We start from the raw sequence: 27,262 nt of genomic DNA, 5'->3' as shown, positions 1-27,262 counted from the left end.
AAGTTACCCCCTTCCCTAGCTTCTTCTCAATTACTAGGCATTTTATATTGATTTAAGACTTAAAGGATGAAAATGGGGGTTTATAAGCTTGAAACAGGGTCTCGAAAGGTTACATGCTTGTTGGGAAGGTGAAACATGTGAAAACAAGGTTTTTATAGAAAATAGGGCAGTGTGCCTACGCACAAGGGTGTGCGTGCACACGCCCAGAAGTATTTTCAGAAAGTGTGCGTGGGCACAGGGTTGTGTGTACGCACAAAAAGCAAAATTTCCATTGTTGAGGGCACGCGCAGGACGTGCGAACGCCGTCAACAGAATGCCCCCACCCAACGTGTGCGTGCGCATAAAGCTGTACGCGTGCATAGCTTGAAAAAATTTGTTGGTTGTGTGTGCGCACAGAGCGTGCTGATACTCCCAACAGCAAGCACACCCCTGTGTGTGTACGCACAAAGCTGTGCGTGTGCACAGGTTCGAAAATCCACAAAGTGTGTGTGGGCACAGGGCTCTGCGTGCGCACACAAACCAGAAATCACAAATTCTGCAGAATTCACAGAATTCAGATTTCAGGCCCCCAACTTTCAATGATCATATCTATTTCCACAAAATTCAGATTTCCACCAAACTTAAACCGTTTTAAAGCTTGTAAAATTATCTTTCATTTGATATAAAAAGAATTAAATTTCGAAAATAGTATCTCAAGATATGATCCGTTGAAGTTCATCAAAAATTTATTTTTACCAAAGTTCATAAACCTTCAAATTTCCAAAACATACACTTCCAAATTCATTTAAAACCAACCAAAACTCAATCATTCAACATCAAGCATATCCAACCTCTCATTCAATCCTCAACCCACCAATTCTCCGCTTTTAACCAATCTCAATTCAATAAATTCAATTTATAATCAACTTTCCAATTCCACTCTTTCTCACTTTTCAAGGCTCCAACACCTCCAAGATCAGATTTTTTAGCACAAAAGTCCCTTTTCCAAGCTTTCCAGAATTTCAATCAAGCTTCAATATTCACATACACACTACCTAAACCACAATTATCACATCCAGACATAATAACTCAATACCCAAATGCCTTAATTCAGAAATTTCACTAGTTTGAGATCTCTTACCTTACCCAAGGATCAAGGAGGCAAGACTAAGCCTTCTCTTCAAGTTAATTGGATCCTATAACATCAAAACTCAAAATCTCAATGCTTTACCCATTAAATTTTCAAAATTAAGGGCTGAGGAAACCGAATTGAAATCGTGGCTTACCTCAAGAACAATTGCATGGGTTTTGTAGAGCTCGACGCCACGGTCGCATGGCCGCAAACGGTGCGTCAATCGGAGCTCCGAATCAAAACTCATGATCAATGGAAGTTGGAAGCAAATGAGGGCAAGAGTTTGAGTTTTCCCTTCCCTTTCTCAGCGCGTGTGTGTTTTTTGAGGGGGGGAGAGTGCTGAGCTTTCTTAGTTAAGTGAGGCTTGGCTGGGTCTTGGGCCCAACATGGGTCTGATTGGTCCGATTTGACCCGTTCGGCCCAATCTTGGATCGATTTCTTTAAAATTTATGTCAAAATTCTCGTTTTAATTTTTCTATCATATTAAACCATAAAATTCGTATTTCTAATTTTCTAAAATTAATTTTAATTTATAGGTTAATTAGTCATTAATTAACCGAATTTTACAATTACCGTACTCATCCAAAACTACATTTGACAAAACTACATTTTACGTATTTCACTATTATCATTTACAAATCTCGTCACAAATTCACAAACCTTGAATGCTTTGATTGTACCAACATGTTAACTCAACTAAATCAATAATTGTTAGACTAACTGATGGGTTTCTAGACTCAGCATTTTCTTGTACTCTACTTTTAAATGAGGTGTATTAAAGTTTATTCCTTTATTGAATAGTTAGTCTTAAAAACATGGGTAAGAGTTAGAACTTAAATATCATCCTCACTACTCTCTCATACAATTAGCTGAGCAACAACAACTACATAAAAGAAACCACAAAACCTCATACAAGTAAGCAACATAAACCTTATCAAAACACATACACAAGCACAGGTACCACTAACATAAATCTAGGTTTAATGACAGCCAAATGATAAGTAATAATATTCACCATTCCATTAAGGATCAGATTTCTTGAACTTGATTGAGTTGGTTCTTGTTTTGTTGTTGCAAGTAAACACCACATATGGATCACATTTTCGACTAGAATTAACAGTAGCTAAATTGCTTCCTTCAATTAAGGCCACAGTTAGCAACCGTCCATCTCCCGATGCTTTAATTCCATGATCACTACCTTAATATTTGGGGATTAAGGAAAAAGAAAAAAGTATATAAGTAAAGATATATAGATATCAAAGTAAGAAATGAATACCAAGCAAGTAAGACAAGAGGCAAATGAGCTCAAACTAGTATCAGTCACAATGTCCAAAACAGACTCATTTTTGTTTTTCAAAGTACATTTACACTAATAAAGCATACAATTTAATTCAGAAAAGAATCCCAACATCTTTACAAAAAGGTAAAGCCGTCGATTTCAACTCATGACACCATCTGAATTTTACCTACACGCTTCAATATTAGAGGTTCAAATCCTGAAATTGCTTGGTGAGATTTTCACCTCATAATCACTTATTACCCCAAAATTTCATGATCATCTATTTCAAACCAAGATAAAAATATTTATTTTTTTTAAACTAGTGTGTATTTAGGCAATGTCTATACTATATACACTAAATCACAAATACAATGTCCATAATCATAGCCCTGTGTAAAACAGAATATAGAAGAGATGCTCTTTGAATTTCTATCTTCCCAAATAACCTTTCCATTTGCATAAATTGAAATGATTTATCAAGCATGAAAAGTATGAAATTTGATTGTACCAGAATATCTTTTTCTTTTAAATTTTTACTCAATCCCAAAAATAAGAAAAATTACGCTATACAATGACTGAAAAAACAAAACAAGGAACAAAAAAAATCGTACCCTAGCTTAGGATATTGAGTTGAATTTGAAAACTGAATTGATGAATCCAAACTAGTATTAACTGAATTAAATTTCTCTTCTAGACAACTATAACATTCATCAAGCTCATATTACTTTATCCACATAAATATTCACTTAGTGGAGGGCTTCGGTTAATTATGTTAGAAACAAGAGACTAAACTAGAGAAAGGATGGTATATTATTGAGTGTATTCAAGTTGTCTCGAATGATACAATATAGAAGGGTATTTATAGGGACTAAGAGAATCATAATAATAAAGACGTAATATTCTATAATAAATATTCAAATATACTAAATAATTCTAATTGATCCTAATTGATCCTAATTATATTCTAACATCCCCCCTCAAACTCAAGTGACAACTTCAGTTTGAAACTTATTTAAAACAACGGAAGGAAGCGCAGATGGAACTGCCGCTTGTTTGAAGGAAGCGCAGAGGGAACAACCTATCATCTTCAAGGAGGATACCATACCATGTTAAAAACAATAGACTAAACTGGAGAAGGAATTTGTGTATTATTGAGTGTAATCAAGTTATCTATTCAAGTTGTCTAGAATGATACAATATAGAACGGTATTTATAAGTACTAAGAGAATCGAAATAATAAAGACGTAATATCCTATAATAAATATTTAGATATGCTAAATAATGCTAATTGATCCTAATTATATTCTAACCTAATTATATTCTAACAAATTAGTAGATTGAAAATCTAACCTCCAAGCATCAGAATCACAAAATTAGTGTTCGGATTAGAGCAGCGGCAGAGAGATCTCTGCGACAACGGCGATGAAGGGAGCAGACACGACAAGAGCGGCGGAGAGGGCTCTGCAACGATGGCAACGAAAGGAGCAGACGAGACGAGAGCGACGGTGGAGGGAGCTCGTGCGACGCAAGGGATGACAGAGAGAGATTGTGCGACGCGAGCGGCAGCAACAGCGGCGGAAAAAGCTCATGCGACGGAGAGAAGAAGCAACTCGTGGACGGAGAGAGGAAGAAGCTCGTTTTATTTGTGCGGAGTGTGAAGGGAGCTCGATAGAGTAGGGTAAAGTTAGGGTTAACTCAATATTTTCTGACGGAATATTTTAAATTACAGACAGATTTTCTGTCTGTAATAATTTAATAACAGCATTTTTGTCCATTTAAATACAGATGGATTTTTCGTCGATAACTATTTCTCATGAAAAAAATTAATTTTTCCGATAGAATTATCGACAAATTCTCTTTTCCGTCTGTAATTCATGCTAATTCATTTTTTTTTGTTTCCGATAAAAATTTTCTCGTAAAATTTGTCTGTATTTTGATGGGATAAAATCTATCAAAAATATCCATCTGTAATAAATAATTTTTTAGTAGTGTGCGTAGAAAATATCAATATCATGAATATTAATTACATTGGATTAATTTACTTTTAATAATGATAATTTATTGAGTAAAGTATCGTTTTTGTCCCCAACATTTGGGGTAAGTCCCAAAGTTATCCCTAACGTTTCAATCGTCCTATTTAAGTCCCTAACATTTCAAAATTGGCTCAATGTTGTCCTGCCGTTAGGGATCCGTTAACAGAATTGACGGCGGGACAAAATTGAGATGATTTTGAAACGTTAGGTACTTAAATAGGACGAAAACGTTGGGGACAAAAACGATACATAGAAATAAATTTTAATTTTATCCTTCAATAATATCAATTTTTTATTGTATATAATATTCAATTATTTTTTAACCACATCTAAGTAAATTACACTTAATCACACTACTTTCATTCTAAATAAATTTTTTTATTTTTATATTAACTTATAACTTTAAGTGTAAAATTATAAAAAAATAAATTTATTTAGAATGAAAGTAATGTGATTAAGTGTAATTTACTTAGATGTGATTAAAAAATAATTGAATACTATGTATAGTAAAAAAATGATATTATTGAAGGATAAAACTAAAATTTATTTGTCTGTATCGTTTTTGTCCCCAACGTTTTCGTCCTATTTAAGTCCCTAACGTTTTAAAATCGTCTCAATTTTGTCCCACCATCAATTATGTTAACGGATCCCTAACGGCAGGACAACATTGAGTCAATTTTGAAACGTTAGGGACTTAAATAGAACGATTAAAACATTAGGGACAACTTTGAGACTTACTCCAAACATTGGGAGATAAAAACGATACTTTACTCTAATTTATTTATTGGTCTTTATTAGTTTTAAAAAGCATTGGTAGCTTTGAAATTTTTGTGAATATTATTGAAAAAAGAATTGGTCCATGAAATAATAATAATAATAATAATAATAACAAAAAATAAAATAGTTAGGGTATCAGCGTCCAACTCTTTTTTTTTCCACCGAAATTTTTATTTAAAGCTGTATTTTTATTATATATATATATATATATATATATATATATTCATGCATATTTAATTTATATAATAATAAAAAAAATATACTTTTACCTTCAAGGAAAAAAATTTTTCAAAACTAATGACGAGTGCTATCTTCACTGCGTTTCTTTTTATTTTTGAGTTTGTGTTTTTCTTTTTATGAAATTAGATGAAAATCTATTAAACAATTAAATTTTTTGCTGAAAAATTTTGGCTTTGTTAAATATAATTTTTTTAAAGAGATCTTTATTATTTAATATTTTTTGGAATATAACTAATTAAACGAAAAAAATCGTTTGAAATTGAAATTATATTTCTTAAATTTTCATATATTTTTTATTTTTTTAATAATTAAAACAAATATTATTATCTTACAAGTGAAGTAGTGAACAATGAGTAAGAACCGAAGATTCTCTCCTCCTCACGTTTGGTTTATTCTGACAGTTGAAAATCCAACAAATCTTAGATATATTTTTTTTATTATTGTTTTCTTTGCAAATAGGTCAAATTAGAAGATTATAATAATGAGGATGAAAATAACGCTATTAAAAAAGTGAACACGCAGGAGTGGAGCTACATTGTAGCAAAGGGGGCAATGGCTCTCTTAATTTTAATTTTTTACATGTAAATTATATATAAATTTCAGTTTAGCCCTCTCTTAAAATTTTATTTTAGTCTTATTTTATTATATAAATATTTTTGGTCCCCTTCTAATCTTTCATCTAGCTCCGCTCCTGTGAACACGTGACTAATATCCCTGAAATTGTGACAACAAAAAAGAGCAAAAAGAGCAAAAAAATACCTACAAAACTAAAGGATTACATCTTATAGAAAGGAGAGAGTGTAAGTTTTTCTTCTTCTCCTTTCTAGGTTTCTATCTCTCTTTCTTATTCTTTCTGATTCTTCTTCCCTTTTGTTCTCCAGGTGCCACTTGCTTCTACGTGACTTCCGTGGATTATCATTAAGCTTCTACCACAACAATTGTTATTATCATTGTGAATTGTTTCTTCTTTTCCTTTTATTTCAATTATAGAAAACCCAAAACATTGTAATATCTCTTATTTTCTATTTTAATTTATTCAATAATTTCTTCAATTCATTCATTTGGAGACTGTATTGTAAATTTTTCTTAAGGAAAAATAATTTCCTAAGTATTTCAAATGTTCCTTTAGTGAAAGACAAGTTGATTACTTAGACCACACAATTAATGTAGTTGGTGTTGCTATGGATAGTTCCAAGGTAAAAGTTGTTCTTTCTTGGCCAATTCCGACGAACTTGAAACAATTGAGGGGTTTTCTTGGGCTTACTGGATATTACTACCGGTTTATCAAGTCGTATGCTATAATTGCAGCTCCACTTACCGAATTAATAAAGAAGGACAAATTTCTTTGGTCACACGTTGCTGAGTCTGCATTTAAACAGTTGTAACATGCTCTTAGCACTGCTCTTGTACTAGCCTTGCCAGATTTTCAAAAGCCCTTTTGTTTGAAAACTGATGCATCAGGCACTGCAATTGGTGCTGTTTTAACTCAAGATGGTCATCCCATTGCCTATTTTTCAAAAAAAATTGTCCTCTCGAATACAAAAACAATCTGCATATATTAGAGAGTTGCATGCGATTACAGAGGCATTATCCAAATTTCGACATTACCTAGTGGGCCACCGTTTCACTATCAAAACGGATCAATGTAGTCTAAAAGAGTTAATGGAGCAAACACTGCAAACCCCTGAGCAGCAAGCATGGCTTCCAAAATTTTTGGGGTATGACTTCACAATTCAGTATAAACCAGGGTGTGAAAATGTCACTGCTGATTCTCTTTCTCAGTCATTCAACATGGCATGGTCAGAACCGGTTCATACTTGGCTAAATGATCTCCGCAAAGCACTTTATGAGGATGCAACAACCACTGAGTTGATGCAGAAATATGCGACACAGCCACACAAACAAGATCCAATTGTTGTAAGAAATGGACTGCTGTTTTGGAAAGAACGATTATATATTCCTACCCCTTTGGTTCCTCGAATTTTACACGAGTTCCATAACTCACCAACAGGTGGTCACTCTGAAATTGCTAAGACAACAAGTCGCATCACTTCTCAATTTTATTGGCCCCACATGCATAAAGATATTAAGGACTTTGTGCGACATTGCATGATTTGTCAACAAGCAAAGAGCGAAAATACTCTTCCGGGTGGGCTATTGCAACCCCTGCCAATACCACAACAGATTTGAGAGGATATCTCAATGAATTTTATCACATGCCTTCCACCTTCCAATGGCTTTACTATGATATTAGTTGTAGTTGATCGTTTGACAAAATATGCTCATTTTATGACGTTAAAGGCTGATTTCTCTAGTAAAAGTGTGGCTGATTGCTTTGTTGCTAATATTGTTAAATTGTATGGTATGCCTAAGTCTATTGTTTCAGATCGAGACAAAGTATTCATTAGTGCCTTTTGGCAACAGCTATTCAAGTTGCAAGGTACTGTTCTGGCCATGAGTTTAGCTTATCATCCTGCCACAGATGGCTAAAGTGAAGTGGTGAATAGATGTGTGAAAATGTATCTCCGTTGTTTCTCTTTTGATCATCCTAAAACCTGGAGCAAACACTTGCCATGAGCTGAGTTTTGGTATAACACCAATCATCATAGGAGCATTGACATGTCACCTTTTAAGGCATTGTATGGTCGTGACCTACCGGGAGTTGCTCGGTATGAACGCTCACCTATTGATCCTCCACAGTTGCAGCAATTATTGTTTGAAAGATACTCACTTTTGGATAAACTTAAGACTTCGTTGCAGAAATTACATGCTTACATGAAGTCTCGGGTAGATAAAAGATGTCAAAATGTTAATTTCGAGCCCAGAGAGAAAGTATTGGTTAAGCTGCAACCATATCGACAACACTCAGCTGGATTGAGGAAGAACCAGAAATTAAGCCTCCGATTTTTTTGTCCCTTTACGGTGCTTAAAAAGGTGGGACACGTTGCCTATAACCTGGACTTACCTGAGCATTCGCGGATTCATCCTGTTTTGCATGTTTTGGTCCTCAAGAAGTTTCATGATAATTTAAACTGTCGATATCTGATTTTCTAAGGAAGCTTTTGAAGCTTGTCCAATTTTACATCCTCAGGAGGTATTGGCAAAACGCACTATAATAAAGGGTCAGGAATCTATTCCTCAACTCTTGATCTAATGGCAAAATACTCATAGTTCAGAAGCTACTTGGGAGGATGCTTCATATATCAAGAATGTCTTTCCAACTTTCAACCTTGCGAACAAAGTCGATTCTTATGGGGAGGATAATAATGTACAAATGGGTCAAATACGGGTACAATTAGAAAATTATGATAATGAGGCTGAAAATAACGCTGTTAAAGAAAGTGAACACGTAACTAATGCCCCTGAAATTGTGACAACCAGAAAAAATGAAAGGAGCAAAAAAATACCTACAAAACTAAAGGATTACATCTTATAGAAGAAAGAGAGTGTAAGCATTTTTTTTTCTCCTTTCTAGGTCTTTATCTCTCTTTCTTATTCTTTCTAATTCTACTTCCCTTTGTTCTCCATGTGCCACTTGCTTTCATGTGACTTCCGTGCTTTGCACCACAACAATTGTTATTACTATTGTGAATTATTTCTTCTTTTCCTTTTATTTCAATTATAGAAAATCCAAAATATTGCAATATATCTTACTTTCTATTTTAATTCATTCAGTAATTTCTTCAAACACTTCTCCTCCATCATTTTTCTCTTCACTTTACAAATAGCATGGACCGTTACCTGCCCTCACCACAACACACATCAAAATCCTTTTTAACTACATATAATTTTTTTAAAATAGGTTTCATCTAATTTAACAAAACCAAAAATTTTCATCACGCAAAAAATTTAATTGTCCAATAAGTTTTCATCTAATTTCATAAAAAATATAAACTCAAAAATAAAAAAAACACAGTAAAAATAACACTAGTAATTAATTTTGAATAAATTTCTTTTTCGAAGATAAAAATTATTTAATTTTTTATTATTATATAATTTAATTATGAGAATATATAATATATATATATATATATAATAGTAATAATAATAACAACAAAAATACATATTTAAATAAAAATTCCGGTGAAAAAAAAGAGTTGGACCGTGATACCCTAATTTTTTTTCTTGATATTAGGCCTTCTTATTATTATTATTATTATTATTATTATTATTATTATTATTTTGGAAAGATATTATTGTTATTATTATTATTGTTGTTGTTTTAATTTATTATTTCATAGACCAATTCCTATTTGTTGGATAATATTCACCAAAAAAATTCAAAATTACCAACGTTTTTTAAAAATATAAAGGCCAACATATAAATTATCATCATTAAAAGTAATTAATCAAATGTAATTAATATTTATGATGTTCGACATATTTTATACACTCTACTTTAACACAGAACATGTATGCAAGTATGGGAGCAGTGCTAACAGGCCTCACCTTTCCTCTAGTGCCACGCCTCTTAGTACATGAGGAAAAATTTCCCATTCAGCATAGTAGTATTACCCTTTATTTTAAGGGCCCGAGACTCTAACAAAATAATGAATGATTGATATGTTTAGTAGAATAAAAATAAATAAGGTAAATGGAAGGCATGCTTTAAGCGTGGAACAATATAAAAAAAATAATATATTCCTCTCAAAAAAAGTAATAATAAAGTAATATAAGATCAAATTCCTCCATTATGATTTAATTATCTTTTCATTCTTTTGAGTTGGGATATATATTAGAAGATCAGATGAATAATATTAGAAATTAGTCTTTTAACAAATTCTAGTTAGATATTTATTTATCAGTAAACTTTAATCATTAACTAATAGTTTATTTTATTTTTAGGCGAAAACATAGAAGTGGATACTAAAACTTAGTTATCAAACTAATTATATATTATATTGGGATAATTGATTTTATAGTCAGTTTTTTAATGTATTCTAGTAAGATTTATGAGTCAAATATATTATACAAAATGGTGTGTTAATTGATTTTTTAGCTATTAAATATATATAAAATAATTTTTTGTATATTATAATTAAAAAGTTTTTATTTAAATTTTAAAAATAGTACATACATTTTTTTAATAAATTAAATATACATAGTAAAAAAGGATTTTTTTAAATAAATAAATTAAATATTCTATTTACAGATATAGGTAATTTGTAACGTTTTTACCGATTTGTATTGCATTACTTATCTGATTTACAGTGTAAACGAAATAAGATTATCCGTATCTTTTTACAGAGAGGACACATTTGTTGTTGCAGTATCATGTTTGTACACGTGATACGTGGGAGAAAACGATCAACACGTACCTTGTTTATAATGTAAACGAGATATAAACAATCTTATTTCGTTTTCACTGTAAATGAGATATTAAAAAAATTATGATGTTTACATTGTAAATGAGATAAAGTATGACAAATTTTGAGCATCTATAAAAAGATCTGCAACCATTTGTATTCTCCACAAACATTTCACTTCTTCTCCATTTTTCTTCAAAAAATTAAGTAAAAATGTCTAGTGGTAATGGATATGTTGTTGTAAGTGTGTATCTTAATTATCATATGAGAAACAGTGATACTGAGATTATATTTGAGTGTGATAATCCTATTCTGTTACGCATCTGGAGAGTAAATTCTTTGCTGAATAAAGAATCTAATATTAACGAACCTCGATGCTAACGGGAGAAAAGAGGTTGGAAGAGTTGGATATAGGTTGCTAGCAGTTTATGTCCCCCACTCTGTCTCCTCCTACAAAAGCACAGACACTTTCTTGATTTGTCGTGTCTGCGTGTCGAACACATTTTGGACACGACATTCATCGACACTCATCCGAAACGTGTCTTCTATGTCCAACTGTATCTTAATAAAAAAATAAAAAATCTTCTTCGAACACATTTGGACAAACCCAAATACCATTACGTGTCAGCGTGTCCAATTTTATTCTTAATATGTATTTTTTAGATTAGTTTAAAAATAGTATATATTATTAATTATTATTAAAACAAAAAAAATATTTTTAATAATTTATATAATTAAAAAAATATTAAAAATAATTAAAAAATTAATTTATATTTTAATATTAATAAATACCAAAATATCATTATAATTTATCTAAAAAATACTTTATATTTTATATATAGAACGTGTCCCTGTGTCTTATAAGCATTTTAAATTCGCGTATCCGCGTGTCTTATGTCGTGCCCCGTGTCCCGTGTCCATATCAATATCCGTGCATCAGAGGTCTCCTCTCTCAACCAGTCTAGATTGATGGCCTGTAGGGTTGGATCATTATACGGCGTCCATAGGAATCACAAAACAAAGTGTAATATAATCCTCAGATTCAGTTTATTACATAGGAGAACTAATCGTTTAGAGATAACTGACTAAAACACTTTTACGTACCTCATGCAATTATAACCGATCCAACAAAAAACGCCAACGAAAGACTCGCTGGTCAAACTAGGGACCATACCTATCAACCTGTAGACATATGCAACAATAACAATGTCTCAATTTATGAAAGAAATTATTGAATTACATACATAAAAAGGACAATAACCGTATATGAAAATAGTTACCTCACGGCCAGAGCAAACATCAGAATTTGTCTCTCTGGTAGAAACTACTGAGAAAATCTATGGTAAATCCATGAGACAAGTAGCAGAGTGCCTCCAGCGATGTTGGTGGTATATCGATGTGCTGCAGAGCATAAGGAGTGGTACGTCTATGCAAACATAGCAAATCTCCAAGACAGACAATGACACCTCTCAAAGTCCTTTAATAAGGGCAGACACATGCTATGGATCTAATTGTTTGATTTGTCTGTCATCAGGTAACCCCTGATTAGCAGTAGGATGTAACACCTTGTGTACTGTCAGAGAGTGACTAAATCTGTAGTGGCTGGCATATGCTATACTTGATCCATAAGTCACGTCAGGTTGATGGAAAATGACTTTTTCTTCTGCGTCCCTGCTGTTGAGCATGAGGAGGCCTGGCACCAAGGAGCTCCTGTACTCACTCCCAGGTCGGGTGTTAGTAGCATGTTTGAAAATCACGCAAGCATCCACCCATTGGCTCTCTGTGAGTGCATAACTCAAGGTGGTACGCAATATCCTGCAGGATGATGGTGCACTCACCCCAAGACTGGTGGAATGTGTGGGTCTCCGGACACCAACGCTCTACAAATGCAGTAATTAGGGAGTTGTCAAACATAAATTCCTTGAGCCATACTAGGTCGCCAAACCCAACCACCCTCAAGTAAAGGAGAATGGCGTCCGGTGGTGTAAGAATATGATTCACTCGCCTAGAAAGCAATAGACAAGGTCTTTGTTAAAAAATAAAACATTTCAATAACAAATCTATTTCAATTATTAAAAAATTTATTTTTAAATAAAAAAATAAAAATAATAAAAAATAATTATTTCACATTTCATACATTAGTTGAATTCAGAATAATTAACTTTACAAATAAAAAATTTAGTATATTCAAAATTAAAATTACAAAAAAATTAATTCGAATTAAAGAAAGAAGAAAACGAAATAAACACTAATTAAGTATATTAAATTAACTAAATAAGTTAAATTACATAAATTTATTAAATAAATTAAATTAACTATAAGTTAAATTTAAATTAATTAATTAACACTAACTAAATACAATCCACTACTTAACAGATACTAAATATAAAAAAAGTACCTTAACTATAATTATATATTTATTTAACTGAAACAGAAAAATAACAACACTAACCTAAAAGTCAATTACCCTAATGATATGCCATGTTACATTCAGTTAGTTAATATCATTGTCTCATATATATGCCGCATCATAATGCTTGCATACCTCAATATATCAACAGAAATGTCTAGAAAAAGGAGAAAGAAAGTAAAAAGTGGTTTACAAATGATAATAATCACGCTATAAATAACTTACTTTTATAAACGTCTTATTTATTTATCACGTTTATAGTATAAACAAAATAAAATTGTAAACAAAAAAAGTTGTTCATATCTTGTTTATACTTATATTTGTAAATAAAATATTTAATTTATTTATTTAGAAAAAAAATACTCTTTTTCTCCGTAGCTAATCATTGATCAATTTTTAATTAATGAATAATTGATCCAATATCTTCAAGATAAGATCCTCCGCCCCCACAGCTCCGACATCACGTGTTTCAATTCCTATAGCCGTCGGTCCAAAGAAGAATATATAATAAGCAGCATAGCAATAATGCAATGCAAGTATTAGAGTTAGAAAAGGAAGTTAAATAAAACCTTAGTTATTGATTAAGCAGCATGGCTACGGTGATGTCTTCTGTGCTGTTGAAGTTGGTTTTCCCGCCGCCAGCGTCTGCAGTGGTTTCAGCCGTTATGGTGGGCAGCTTCTTGGTATTAACGTACTGTGGAGTATCGGAGATGATAGGGAAGCACTTGAACTACTCCAAGTTCTGGAATGCAGCGACGGAGAAGCAGAAGAATAAGAACATAAAGCTTTCGAGCAGAGTAGGAATGGTTTTGTTGTACGGACCTGGGTTTCTTGCGGGTGCTGCTTCGTTTTGGTTATACCCTAATGAGGGTCTTAGATCCACGCTCCTCAACTCTGCTGTTACTCTCCACTACTTCAAGAGACTCTTTGAGGTATCTAAGTTTCTAAACTGACAAAATTAGTAAAATTAAAAGTTTTTTATTCTTAAATTAAGATAATAAAATATATATTTTATAAAAATTATAAAATTAATAATAATTAATTTAATATTTTATTATTTTATTAATTTTTTATTTTAAAAAATTTATTCTATATTCATTAATTAGAATAGTCTTATCTTTTGAATTTTAATACAAAAAATATTAAAAGATGAGTAAAATTTATTATTTTTTATTAGTAATTAGTTATTAATATTTAAAAATATAAATTAAAAATATATTATTATATTATTAAATTAAAAAAATTAGCTTAATAATTAAAAACAATAAAAATAAATAAATTTTACTAATTTTTAAATATTTTTTTAATATGCCAAAATACAAAAATATTATATTTATATAAAAATTAATTATTAAATTAATTAACATATATTTATATATAACTATATGTGTTATTTAATTTATTTTTAATATATATTATATATTATAATTATTTAGTGATTAATTTTTAGTGTATACATAATATAATTAATAAAATAATCATCTCATGGTTAAAATGCAACCCCCTAATATAATTGAATTTTTCTTTCGTTTATTTTATATTGTTGGGAATAAGTAGCATGACCACAATCCAATCAATCATGTGTCAAATAATTTGTTATTGTTATTATATTAAAATGTTAATATAATAAGGTCATTGATTAAATTTAGAGATTTATCATTGTGATAGTGATCATAATATTGAGAGATAAATCTTTTATAATTTAATCTAAATTGTTCTTGATCATAGAATTATTAAAAATGACATTAATAATCCGAAAAGATCAATATATATATAATGGTCTTTATTGGATGAAGATTAATAGATCTCATTTATTAAATTATATATATAGATGGTGCATATAGAGATATGACCATTGAACTGATTTACTTTGAGAATTCCTAATGGTTATAATTACCATATATTTGTCAATAGGATATTCTCAAGATGAACATAGTAATAGAGTTTCCTTTGACCTGCGACTATCATAGTAATTAACAATGTATTTATTATACTTTGATCCCGGACACCTAATAACTTAGGGTGCTAGTTGAATGGATATTGGGTATGATTTAAATACTTGTAGAATTAATGATTAGTCAATAAGAAATCTGTCAACTCTCGGTAAAGAGTTTGACCTCTATGATCATAATGAATGAGATGAATAAAACCTTGGCCAAAGGGATTGAATGAATGAAGAAATGAGTTTCTTAAGTCATTCACAGTTCATTATAATAATGGTAACAAGTTAGAGTTTGACAATTAAACCATACTCTAAGAGTTAACCAAGAGCTGAAAAGATGGAAGGAATTATACTTTGTTCTTCTAAAGTTCTTAGTAAAAATATATTACTTCATACTATCAGGTCGTTGAGGAGTGTTGCTAGACGCCAACCTTGATTAGTAAATTTAGTATGACTAATTTACTACCCGCTTAGTATTGAACCTATGGGGTCACACACTAACGAGTGTTCTAATCTTTGCTGTAGAATTATTTAATTATTAATTTGATTTGATCAAATAAATAATTATATTAATTCAAATAGAATATTATTATATTTTTTGCTAGCACCAAGAATATAATAATAGTATGATAATTGAGAATATTAAATGAGATTTGAGAATAACTAGTTATTCTATTTCTAAATTTGGATGAGATCCTAACTAATTCTGTTTCAAATTGAATTATGATATGATTCATAAATTTGAAGGATTCAGATTTAGAATTTTAAGATATGATTTAAATTTGAATTGAGATTCAAATTTAAAATCAGTAACAAATCTCATACTATATATATGTATGCCAAGAGTAGAGGAAGGTGACGGAGACCAGAATAAAACACAAGAGTTTTATTCCTTTATCTCTATGCACATAAATGTATGTGAGCCTAATTCTTGGAGAAGAATTTTATGGTGTGCAAAGAGTTGCAAGAGGTTCCTCAATTTAGATCAGATGTCCATTAGTCAAGGAGTTGACAGCAAAGGTTGGTCTCGGTGTGGATACGCATAGAGTCTTCGTACAATCGAAGAATAAAGTTTTTACTAAAGCGTCTAAAGGTATTTAGATCTGATCTATATATTATTGGAATAAAGTTTAAGCACAAAATAGATCTTTAAGGATTAATTTCTTTTCTTCCGCTGCGTATTATGAACACATGGTAATCCTTCAATGGTATCAGAGCTTTGGCTTTTTTGTGTTTAAATTTTTTTATTCCTATTTTTTTTTTAATTTGTAAATTAACAGGATTAATTCAAAAAAAATTTTAAGCATGCAATGCAGTTATTTTCATTGAGATGGTTTTCTAATAAATTAATAGTTAATTTATTTCAATGTTAATTTTTTAATTGTGATTAAATTATCATTCTTTTAATATAAAAGTTATATTTATAATCAAATATTTTATTTGATTTTATTTATATATTAAATTTTATTGTGATTTTGATCACAATAAAAGGAATAAGATGCAAAATATCTTTTGTTTGTTTCTTATATATATATATATATATATATATATATATATATATACAAATTTGATTTGATAATTTTTTAAGGCCGAACGTTAGTACATGAAAAATCAGATTTTGATTTGATTGATGTGTTTTGAACACTATAATTTTAGAAATTAGTTTTTTTAATATTTTTTATTATAAAGAGCGGCCTGACAACCAGGAGTTTTATTTTTCAGATAATAATCAGTGTATAAATTTGATGTATTAAGGATTTAATTTTATATTTTTACCTATACAACTTGGGAGTATAAAATTTAATCCATAAATACTGGTAGAAATTCTCTAAGAATTGAGATAAATCCTAAAAGTTAGGAGTTTGCCAAAAATAAATTTCTTTTATTTACAAGGAGCAACTTAACAAACAGGAGACTTGTACTCAAAGACAGAATTTATTTATTCATATGATGATATATAACGAGAATTAATTTTATACTTGAACCTAGACAACCTAGGAGTATAAAATATAATTCAGTTAAATAATTGTCTGACAACCAGATAATTATTTGGAAATATAATTGTATGTGATATAATTTAATCATATTTATTTGGAATAGGTATGAGTAACAACTTGACAACCAAGGTACTTATTCATGATTCTAAATAATTTTAACAGAAATATATATTTTTTAATTTACTTTCATATTTTAAATTTTTAAATATGTCCACCTTTTGTGTAGCATACTTGAAAGTAATATATTAAATATAATTTGAGAATTGTATTTTCAAAGGGTTATCATTGAAATGATAACATTTTCCAATAAAATTGACTTTGGAATAGTCAGAACTTTTGATGTATTTATAATATTATTTTACATGGGTTATTTTGACAATCATAAGTTCTAATTTCAAAGGCATATCTCCACTATTTATTACTGAACATCTTGAGAAGATGTGGTGCCTAAAGTAAGATAATATAACTATCAAAAATTTTGTTTAACTTAATGGGAGTATTGGACGATATATTTTTATCTAAATAACTTTAGAAGTTAGAATGCCATTAGGCAAATGGTTTTAGCGAGAATTGTTCTTGCAAGCATTTCTGGAGATTTATTTTATTACAAACAATTTATAATTGGCCTTAATATGATTAATGTTTGTGATCTTTTTAGAAAAACTCAATATGAGTATTTTTATTATAAGAGCTTAAAGTAAAATCTCTAATTATCTAATTGATATTGTATTGAATAGAGGATGAGATTCTCTCAACACACAAATACTAGTACTCTATGTACTCCATCATATTTAAAAAAACATGGAATTCGATTTAGCTGAGGATCACTATTTGTTAAATATTTGGATTACGTTTTAGAAATGTTACTAAATTAACAAATTTCTCACTAAATCAATTTTTTTTATCCATATGAGATATGGAAAAAGCATAAGCTGAAACTCAAGAACATTAGAGTTTGGAGATGTCTTATATGTGTTAAGAGATTGCAAAACAATAGAATTGATATTAGGTCCAATAAATGAGATTTATTGATTACCCTAAAGAAATAATGAGATTATTTTTATCACTCTTCTTATGACAAAGTGTCTGTGATAAGAAGTTAAACTCTTTTTTAAAAAATGGATTCCATCTTAAAGAAAAAAAGTGGGAGTACAATTACTTTTATTAGAATTGTATACCACTCAATAGAGGATATACTTTCTCCTGAAAGTATAAAAGATTTGATCGTCAAACTAACTTTTCGAAAAAGTAGCCTATTTGTATAATGATACAATTCTATAAAGATAGATCTAATGGTTACTTAGATTTTTATAATAATGTTCAATAAGGATTATCCTTAAAATAAATTATGCACTATTATAGTGAGAGATTTCATGTTTTGAGAAAACATGATATTTATTATGCACTAGGTGTATTTTGTAAAAGGTCAAGCACATATGCTCAAAAGTTATGGTGTTTAAGGTCAAAAGAGTTTTGATAAACAAAATTGAAAAATTATATACATGATTGATTGACTCTAGTGCAAGTGGGAGATTATTGTGATAATAGTATGCCCAAGATCCAATCTATAATGATTGGCTCTCGTGCAAGTGGGAGATTGTTGGAAATAAGTAGTATGACCACAATCCAATCAATCATGTGTTAAATAATTTGTTATTGTTATTATATTAAAATGTTAATATAATAAGGTCCTTGATTAAATTTAGAGATTTATCATTGTGATAGTGATCATAATATTGAGAGATAAATCTTTTATAATTTAATCTAAATTGTTCTTGGTCATACAATTATTAAAAAAAACATTAATAATCCGAAAAGATCAATATATATATAATGGTCTTCATTGGATGAAGATTAATAGATATCATTTATTAAATTATATATATAGATGGTGCATATAGAGATATGACCATTGAACTGGCTCAATTGAGAATTCCTAATGGTTATAATTACCGTATATTTGTCAATAGGATATTCTCAAGATGAACATAGTAATAGAGTTTCCTTTTACCTGCGACTATCATAGTAATTAACAATGTATTTATTATACTTTGATTCCGGACACCTAATACCCTAGGGTGCTAGTTGAATGGATATTGGGTATGATTTAAATACTTGTAGAATTAATGATTAGTCAATAAGGAATCCGTCAACTCTCGGTAAAGAGTTTGAGCTCTATGATTATAATGAATGAGATGAATAAAACCTTCGTCAAGGGGATTGAATGAATGAAGAAATAAGTTTCTTAAGCCATTCACAGTTCATTATAATAATGGCAACAAATTAGAGTTTGACAGTTAAACCATATTCTAAGAGTTAACCAAGAGCTAGAAAGATAGAAGGAATTATACTTTGTTCTTCTAAGGTTCTTAGTAAAAATATATTACTTCATATTATCGGGTCGTTGAGGAGTGTTGTAGACGCCAACCTTGATTAGTAAATTTAGTATGACTAATTTACTATCTGCTTAGTATTGAACCTATAGGGTCACACACTAACGAGTGTTCTAATCTTTGCTGTAGAATTATTTAATTATTAATTTGATTTTATCAAATAAATAATTATATTAATTCAAATAGAATATTATTATATTTTTTGCTAGTACCAAGAATATAATAATAGTAGCCAATGAGTTATAACTCAAATGGCATAGTCTCCCCATACTCAATTAAGAGGTTGTGGGTTCGAGTCTCCTATCTTTGGTAAAAAAAAAATATAATAATAGTATGATAATTGAGAATATTAAATGAGATTTGAGAATAACTAGTTATTCTATTTCTAAATTTGGATGAGATCTTAACTGATTCTGTTTTAAATTGAATTATGATATGATTCATAAATTTGAAGGATTCAGATTTAGAATTTTAAGATATAATTTAAATTTGAATTGAGATTCAAATTTAAAATCAGTAACAAATCTCATACTATATATATGTATGCTAGGAGTAGAGGAAGGTGACAGAGACCAGAATAAAACACAAGAGTTTTATTCCTTTACCTCTACGCACATAAATGTACGTGAGCCTAATTCTTGGAGAAGAATTTTATGGTGTGCAAAGAGTTGCAAGAGATTTCTCAATTTAGATCAGATGTCCATTAGTTAAGGAGTTGACAGCAAAGGTTGGTCTCGGTGTGAATATGCATAGAGTCTTCTTACAATCGAAGAATAAAGTTTTTACTAAAGCGTCTAAAGGTATTTAGATCTGATCTATATATTATTGGAATAAAATTTAAATACAAAATAGATCTTTAAAGATTACTTTCTTTTCTTGCGTATTATAAACACATGGTAATCCTTCATATATATAATATCTTTCGTTTTTTTACAATATGATAAAAAAAATTTATATTTTAGAGAGGCGTAGAAACTGTGATTTGGGGTTGGGGGTAGAGTTTTAACATATATATATATATATATATATATATATATATATATATAATTTTAAATATATTAAATGGACACACCTCTCTTTCCACCTTTATTTTGTTTATTACTCGTTTTTATTTTTTTTAAAAAAATACTCTCTAAATATACTCTCTAACGGATAAATTTTTGTGAATATCCATCCCAAGTAGTCGCGGAGCTTAACTAGGATAATGGGGCTTGGTCCCCAAACTTTTTCTAAAATAATTAGTAGTAGTTTTTTAAAAAACAAAAAGTAGGGCAAAAAACAGAAATAAATCAAGGAAGGAAATAATTTACGTGAATAAACCAAAACGAAAACTGCTTCATGAATCCACCAATGTACGTTTATATGTAGTTCGAACCAATTAAATTCGAACTCCATTTCTACTTTATTCGAACCAGCTTGGTTCGAATTATACACAAATACATGCACACATTAATTCGAACCAGGTTAGTTCGAATTATACACAAACACACGCACACACTAATTCGAACCAGGTTGGTTCGAATTACACACATAGTAATTCATGGTATAATTCGAATTATGCTGTTAAAAATTAATAATTTAAAAATAAAAAAATATATATTTTATTTCATACGTTAAAAAAAACCTATCAAAATATTTAATTACGAGACTTCTTTAAAATATTAATGAGCTATCAATTCGAATTTCATATAATACTTTTCTGTCCATTTTTAATAGCTCATGAATATTTTTTAATAATTTTTTTAATAAAATTATTTAAATTATACTACAAAAAATATTTTATCCTTGCAAAACAATTTAAAAAAAATGGCTTAAAAAATGTTAGAAGTACTATAAAAATTTGTAATGTTCTAATAACTTAGGTAAATACATGCATGTACTCAAATTTTAAATAAAATACTCTACATAGTCAATAATAATTTAGAAATGAAAGAAAATATTTTATTCCATACAAAATAATTAAAAAATATATTTTATTCTATACAAAATAATTTTAAAAAATGGCTTAAAAGATGTTATGAGTACTATAAAAGTTTGTAATATTCTAGTGATTTAGGTAAATACATGATAAAAATATTTTTTCTTTAATTTCTAAATTATTAGTGACTATGTGGAGTATTTCTTTAATGTCCTAAGTCATTAGGACATTACAAATTTTTATAGTACTTCTAACATTTTTTAAGCCATCTTTTAAATTATTTTGCATAGAATAAAATATTTTTTTGTGGTATAATTTAAATAAATTTATTAAAAAATATTCATGATAATTTTTTAATAAAATTATTTAAATTATATGGTGAGATATTACATGATTCGAATTACGCATGTGAAAGTTCGAATCACTCTGATTCAAATTATATGGTGAGTAATTCGAATTCTATACAATACTCTCGAATTACGCATGGAGAAGTTCGAATCTCTCTGATTCAAATTATATGGTGAGCAATTCGAATTCTATACAATACTCTTCTGCCCATTCTTGATAGCTCATGAATATTTTTTAATAAATTTATTTAAATTATACCACAAAAAAATATTTTATTCTATGCAAAATAATTTAAAAGATGGCTTAAAAAATGTTAGAAGTACTATAAAAATTTGTAATGTCCTAATGACTTAGGACATTAAAGAAATACTCCACATAGTCACTAATAATTTAGAAATTAAAGAAAAAATATTTTTATCATGTATTTACCTAAATCACTAGAATATTACAAACTTTTATAGTACTCATAACATCTTTTAAGCCATTTTTTAAAATTATTTTGTATAAAATAAAATATTTTCTTTCATTTCTAAATTATTATTGACTATATAGAGTATTTTATTTAAAATTTGAGTACATGCATGTATTTACCTAAGTTATTAGAACATTACAAATTTTTATAGTACTCCTAACATTTTTTAAGCTATTTTTTAAAAATTATTTTGCATAGGATAAAATATTTTTTGTAGTATAATTTAAATAAATTTATTAAAAAAATTTATTAAAAAATATTCATGAGTTATTAAAAATGGACAGAAAAGTATTGTATGGAATTCGAATTGATAGCTCATTAATATTTTAAAGAAGTCTCGTAATTAAATATTTTGTTAGCTTTTTTTTAACGTATGAAATAAAATATATATTTTTTAATTTTAAATTATTAATTTTTTAATAAATTTTTTAATAATTTTTTTAATAAATTATTAATTTTTTTAACAGCATAATTCGAATTATACGATGTAGTGTGTAGTTCGAATTAGTGTGTGCGTGTGTTTGGTTATAATTCGAACCAACCTGGTTCGAATTATGTAGAAATGAATTCGAATTTAGCTGGTTTGAACTACATATAAACGTGCATGGATTTATGAAATAGTTTTCGTTTTGACCGAATCGGGTAAAATTTTGCTCTCCTTGACTTATTATTGTGATTTGCCCAAAAAAGTAATTTAGTTGGTTCAAATGCTTTCCTACAATGTAGGGTACCCATATTCAATTTCTATCTCATGCTTTTATTGCATAATAATTTTTAGAATGGACATTGATTAGCTTCACAATACATCTAACAAAAAAAGTTATCTAACAAAAATTATCATGCTTGTTGTTTTGTTTCTCATTATAAAAATATATTTTGCTTCTCATTCTAAAATTAGGTATTTTTATTTATTTAATTTAATATTATTTTATATATTACTGCTTATTTAATTTAATTTTTTATATGATAAAAAATATTAGAATATTCAATAAGTATTGATATTATTGTATTTGTATAAATTGATTAAAAAAATCAATAAATATTATAAATTTTAATATTTTTTTTTTATTTTTTTTACATATTTTACAGGATATATAAATTGATACATTTTTTTTAAGAGAAAGACTAATATTTAAGAAGAAAAACATATAACTTCTACAATATCAACACCTATAAATAGTTCTTCTACTTTAATAAATCACAAAAAAAATGAAATATAACCTTCAAAAATTTAAAAAATTACATATAAATTTAATCTTAAATTTTTATATTAAATTTTTGGGCCCAAAATTTTGTTTTAGGCTCCCCACTAATCCCAAGAGAATTGCCATGCCTAGATGGGATAATGTTTGAAGGGTTAGAATCCACAAAAAATAAAAAAACTTATAATAATAAATTCACATGTTTTTTAATTTGTTGCTAATGATTCTCATCGCTATTTTTTACTGAGGTTTATTTGTAATCATATTAAAAAATTAAATTACAATAACAATATAATTAGACCAATTTATAACATATTATACTTAAAATATTATCGTCTCCTCTTCATATTATTTTATTTATTTATTACAGTCTAATAAAAAAAATTATTTAATTAAAATTAAAATCTATTTATAAATTTATTAAAATATTATTATTTTTCTTTTGCTAACAACACAATAACCGTAGAAAATTACAAAATAATTCATTCATACTGAAAAACATTAATGTATGGATATTTAATAATTAATTTTTTACTAATAATATCATCTTAATTTTGTATAAAATACAAATATAATACTCGTTAATAATAAAACTCTAAACACAAAATTAATATAAAAATAGCAAATGATTTTAGTATATCACTAAAATTCAATATTTTAGTGCATCGATTTTTTCACGTGCAATTGAAGTGAAGCTATCTTTATGAAAAAAAATTCGTATCCATTTAAATTTTCTTTTAATATGACTGTAAATAAATAAACCTCGTTAAAAAATGGTTATAAAAATCATTAGCAAGGAATTTAAAAACACGTGGATCCATTATTAGTTTGTTACAAGCTTTTTCAGCTTTTGTGAGTCCCAATTCTTCAAGCCTTAATGCCTTATTATGCCCTTATCCCATCTTGTTTTGTACGTTTCTGAATTCTTCCTCCTCTATTCGACATCTGTCCTTCCATATGTGTAGACAATTTGAAATCTACACCGTAGCATTGCCCTAGAAAAAACATGTACATAAAAAGCCTCAATCAGGCATGAGGCATGAGGCATGAGGCATGAGGCATGAGCATGAAGAATAAGTAGGGCCTATTATTACCATCTCTAGCTAGGATCATGGTAATGTCTGCGCTACTGAAGTTCCTCTTCCCACCGCCGCCGTCTTTGGTGGTTTCAGCCTTGTCGGTGGTGAGCCTGGTGTCGCTGACGAACACGGGGTTCTCGGAGATGAGAGGGAAGCATCTGAACTATTCCAAATTCTGGAATGCCACCACCGGCGACTCTTCTAAACAGATCAAGCTGTCAAGCAGAGCTGGGATGCTGATGCTCTACACTCCCGCTTTTCTTGCCGGCGTCGTTTCGTTCTTCATCTTCCCTAACGAGGGGCTCAGATCTACCCTCCTCCAATCTGCTGTTACCCTCCATTTCCTCAAGAGAGACTTAGAGGTAGTAAATAATAATAACTAATAACTAATAATAACATTCAATTTTTTCGTTTTTAGGGTTTAGATGTCTAGAGAAAATCATGAATTTTCTGTTTCTGAGACAAAAATATTTGTGTCTTGGTCAACGAAAGGGGTGAGAATGTGCGTGTCAAGTTTGGACAGAAAGAATTAAAATTAAAAGTTTCAAAGACTTGCGAGTGCATTGAAATTTCTCCAATTTATTATCTGTCTTATCTATTACTAGAGTTTCTACTAATTTGATCACCTATCTATGGAGGTCTTAGAGAGAGTTCTAGCCTTCTAGGGATGATTAGTATTAGGAAATAGGTCAAAGTATACTCGTATGCAATTAAGGTTTTTCTTCTCTTTTACTCTTCCAGTTTTTTTTAGTCCCTCTTTTGTTTTTGAAATTAGTCTCTTGTTTACTTAAAAGTCAATTTAGAAATTAGGTTGGTAGGTTTTGTGGAGATTTCTTAGCAAGGATGAAAAGGGCATCGGTGATGAAAGTAGATTTTGACCCAACGGGAATTCTCCCCTCCTCCCTTTCCCCTTCTTTTTTCTCTTCTTCCTTTTGGTACATGACCCATAATTTTTAGTCCTAATATGACGAGGTCTCATCAAAGGGGTAAGGCTAAGGCTCTCGTGCTAAGGTTAATTCCATCCCGGGGTCGAGTCTAAGACTTTTGGTAAATGGACTAAGGAATCACAAATTGGTAACTATTACTATTGACTTGGAAATTGTGTGATTAGTTTCTTAGAATAAAAGAAATAACAGTTTGCTGTTTGGTTGGATATGAGTGATTATTGTTTAATATATATGTGTAATGCATTCTGTTTATGTTCTAATCTTCTGTTTCTCATAAATTTTAAGAAATGTTGTTTGATTGTGCTGTGTAGGTGTTGTTTGTCCACAAATATAGTGGCTACATGTATCTTGATTCTGCAATCCCCATCACTCTGAGTTATTTTGTATCAGCTGCAACTATGACCTATAGTCAGCACCTAACGGTAACAGAGGGGCTTCCACAGCCACAAATTGATCTCATGTACCCTGGGGTTGCGGTGTTCCTCATTGGTATCATTGGAAACTTCTACCACCATTACCTCCTTTCGAAACTGCGAGGGGAGGGCGAAAAGGAGTACAAGATTCCAAAGGGTGGCTTGTTTGGGCTTGTGATATGCCCACATTACCTCTTTGAGATTACTGTGTTCTATGGGATTTCAATGATTTCTCAGACTGTGTATTCATTGTGTTTTGCCATAGGCACCACTTTCTATTTGGTGGGCAGGAGCTATGCAACGAGGAAATGGTATCTCTCTAAGTTTGAAGATTTCCCTAAAAATGTTAAGGCTGTTATCCCATTTATCTTCTAAATGTTGCTAGGAACAGTTAATTCATAAATGAATTGCAGGTGTTATGTTGGGTACATTTCAATTACACTCTCTTCTTGGTTTCCTTTTGGTATTCAGCACATGGCCTGTTCAAGGATGTTTTGTTAATTAGACATTCAAGGGAATTGACATGTTTTGTATTAGGTCTTAGTCATATATTTTGTATGTATGTGAGGATGTCTCATCCTCTTTTGTACATTATTTCTCTTAATAAAAAATTCTTCTTTTTCTATTTGAAAAAATATATATTGCAACTACAACTAACCACCTTAAGGGTTAGGTGAATTTTCCAGACAATTAAGTTTAGTAGTTTACAACTTTGATTGCAGCTACTGAAGAAAGTAAAGGGCATTCAAAATACCGAAAGCTACTAATGCAAGTAACCAAATTTTATTGGATGCTATTTCCATGCTTTAGTTGTACTGCAGGCTTTGATTTTTCATGTTTATACAATGAAACATGAAGACACTACAGCACTGACTGATAAGTGATAACTGGTAAATTTGAAGATTCTTTCAAATAAAAGGTTCCTTAGGTAATTTGTGGAACCTTTTTCTGAAATAAACTAAGTGTTTTTCTGTTTAAATTCTTCTGAAAAGAAATAATTTGACTTCCCAAAGAATTTGTGGCTATTCTGTGCACTTCAATGTTGTTCGGTGAGAGGCTAACACGGTGGCTGATTGGTTGGTGAAGAAGGGTGTGCGCTCTCGTGGTGCGGAGTTTGAGTGGACAGAACCTCCTCTGTTGTTGCAGCGTGCCAGCCTCAGATGTGTCGTGGCCATTTCGGCTGTGTTGTTTCCCCTATTCTTTTTTCTTTGGTTTTTCTTTTCTTTCTTTTTTTTTTTCTCCAACAAAAGAAAATTGGGTCACACTACGAGACAGATGTTGGGTACTGAGATTCTCCCTGGTGCTATTGTTTGTGGACACGTGCTTCCGCTCTTTCTTTAGCAATCAGAGCTTGTGACCATGACTTGTGGAAAGGCTGGCTTGGGTGAAAGCCTG

At 29.8% G+C, this 27,262-nt stretch overlaps 1 protein-coding gene across 2 annotated transcripts; it reads left to right on the top strand.

Moving 5' to 3' along the window:
* The first annotated feature begins 13,670 nt into the window (after positions 1–13,670).
* On the top strand, positions 13,671–26,502 carry LOC112775406 (uncharacterized). 2 transcript variants are annotated; one of them, XM_025818992.2, is made up of 2 exons: positions 13,671–14,088; positions 25,766–26,502. In XM_025818992.2, the coding sequence occupies exons 1-2, from the start codon at positions 13,747–13,749 to the stop codon at positions 26,240–26,242; spliced, it is 819 nt and encodes a 272-aa protein (XP_025674777.1). In that variant the 5' UTR covers positions 13,671–13,746; the 3' UTR covers positions 26,243–26,502. The 2 variants fall into 2 exon arrangements, with proteins under 2 accessions (XP_025674777.1, XP_025674778.1); XM_025818993.3 differs by lacking the exon at positions 13,671–14,088 and adding an exon at positions 24,240–24,869.
* The last annotated feature ends 760 nt before the right edge of the window (positions 26,503–27,262 follow it).

Source organism: Arachis hypogaea, chromosome 19 (assembly GCF_003086295.3).
Source record: "Arachis hypogaea cultivar Tifrunner chromosome 19, arahy.Tifrunner.gnm2.J5K5, whole genome shotgun sequence".
NCBI lineage: Eukaryota > Viridiplantae > Streptophyta > Magnoliopsida > Fabales > Fabaceae > Arachis > Arachis hypogaea.
Note: the sequence above shows the minus strand (reverse complement) of the source record. Positions and strands in the feature narration are given on the sequence as shown.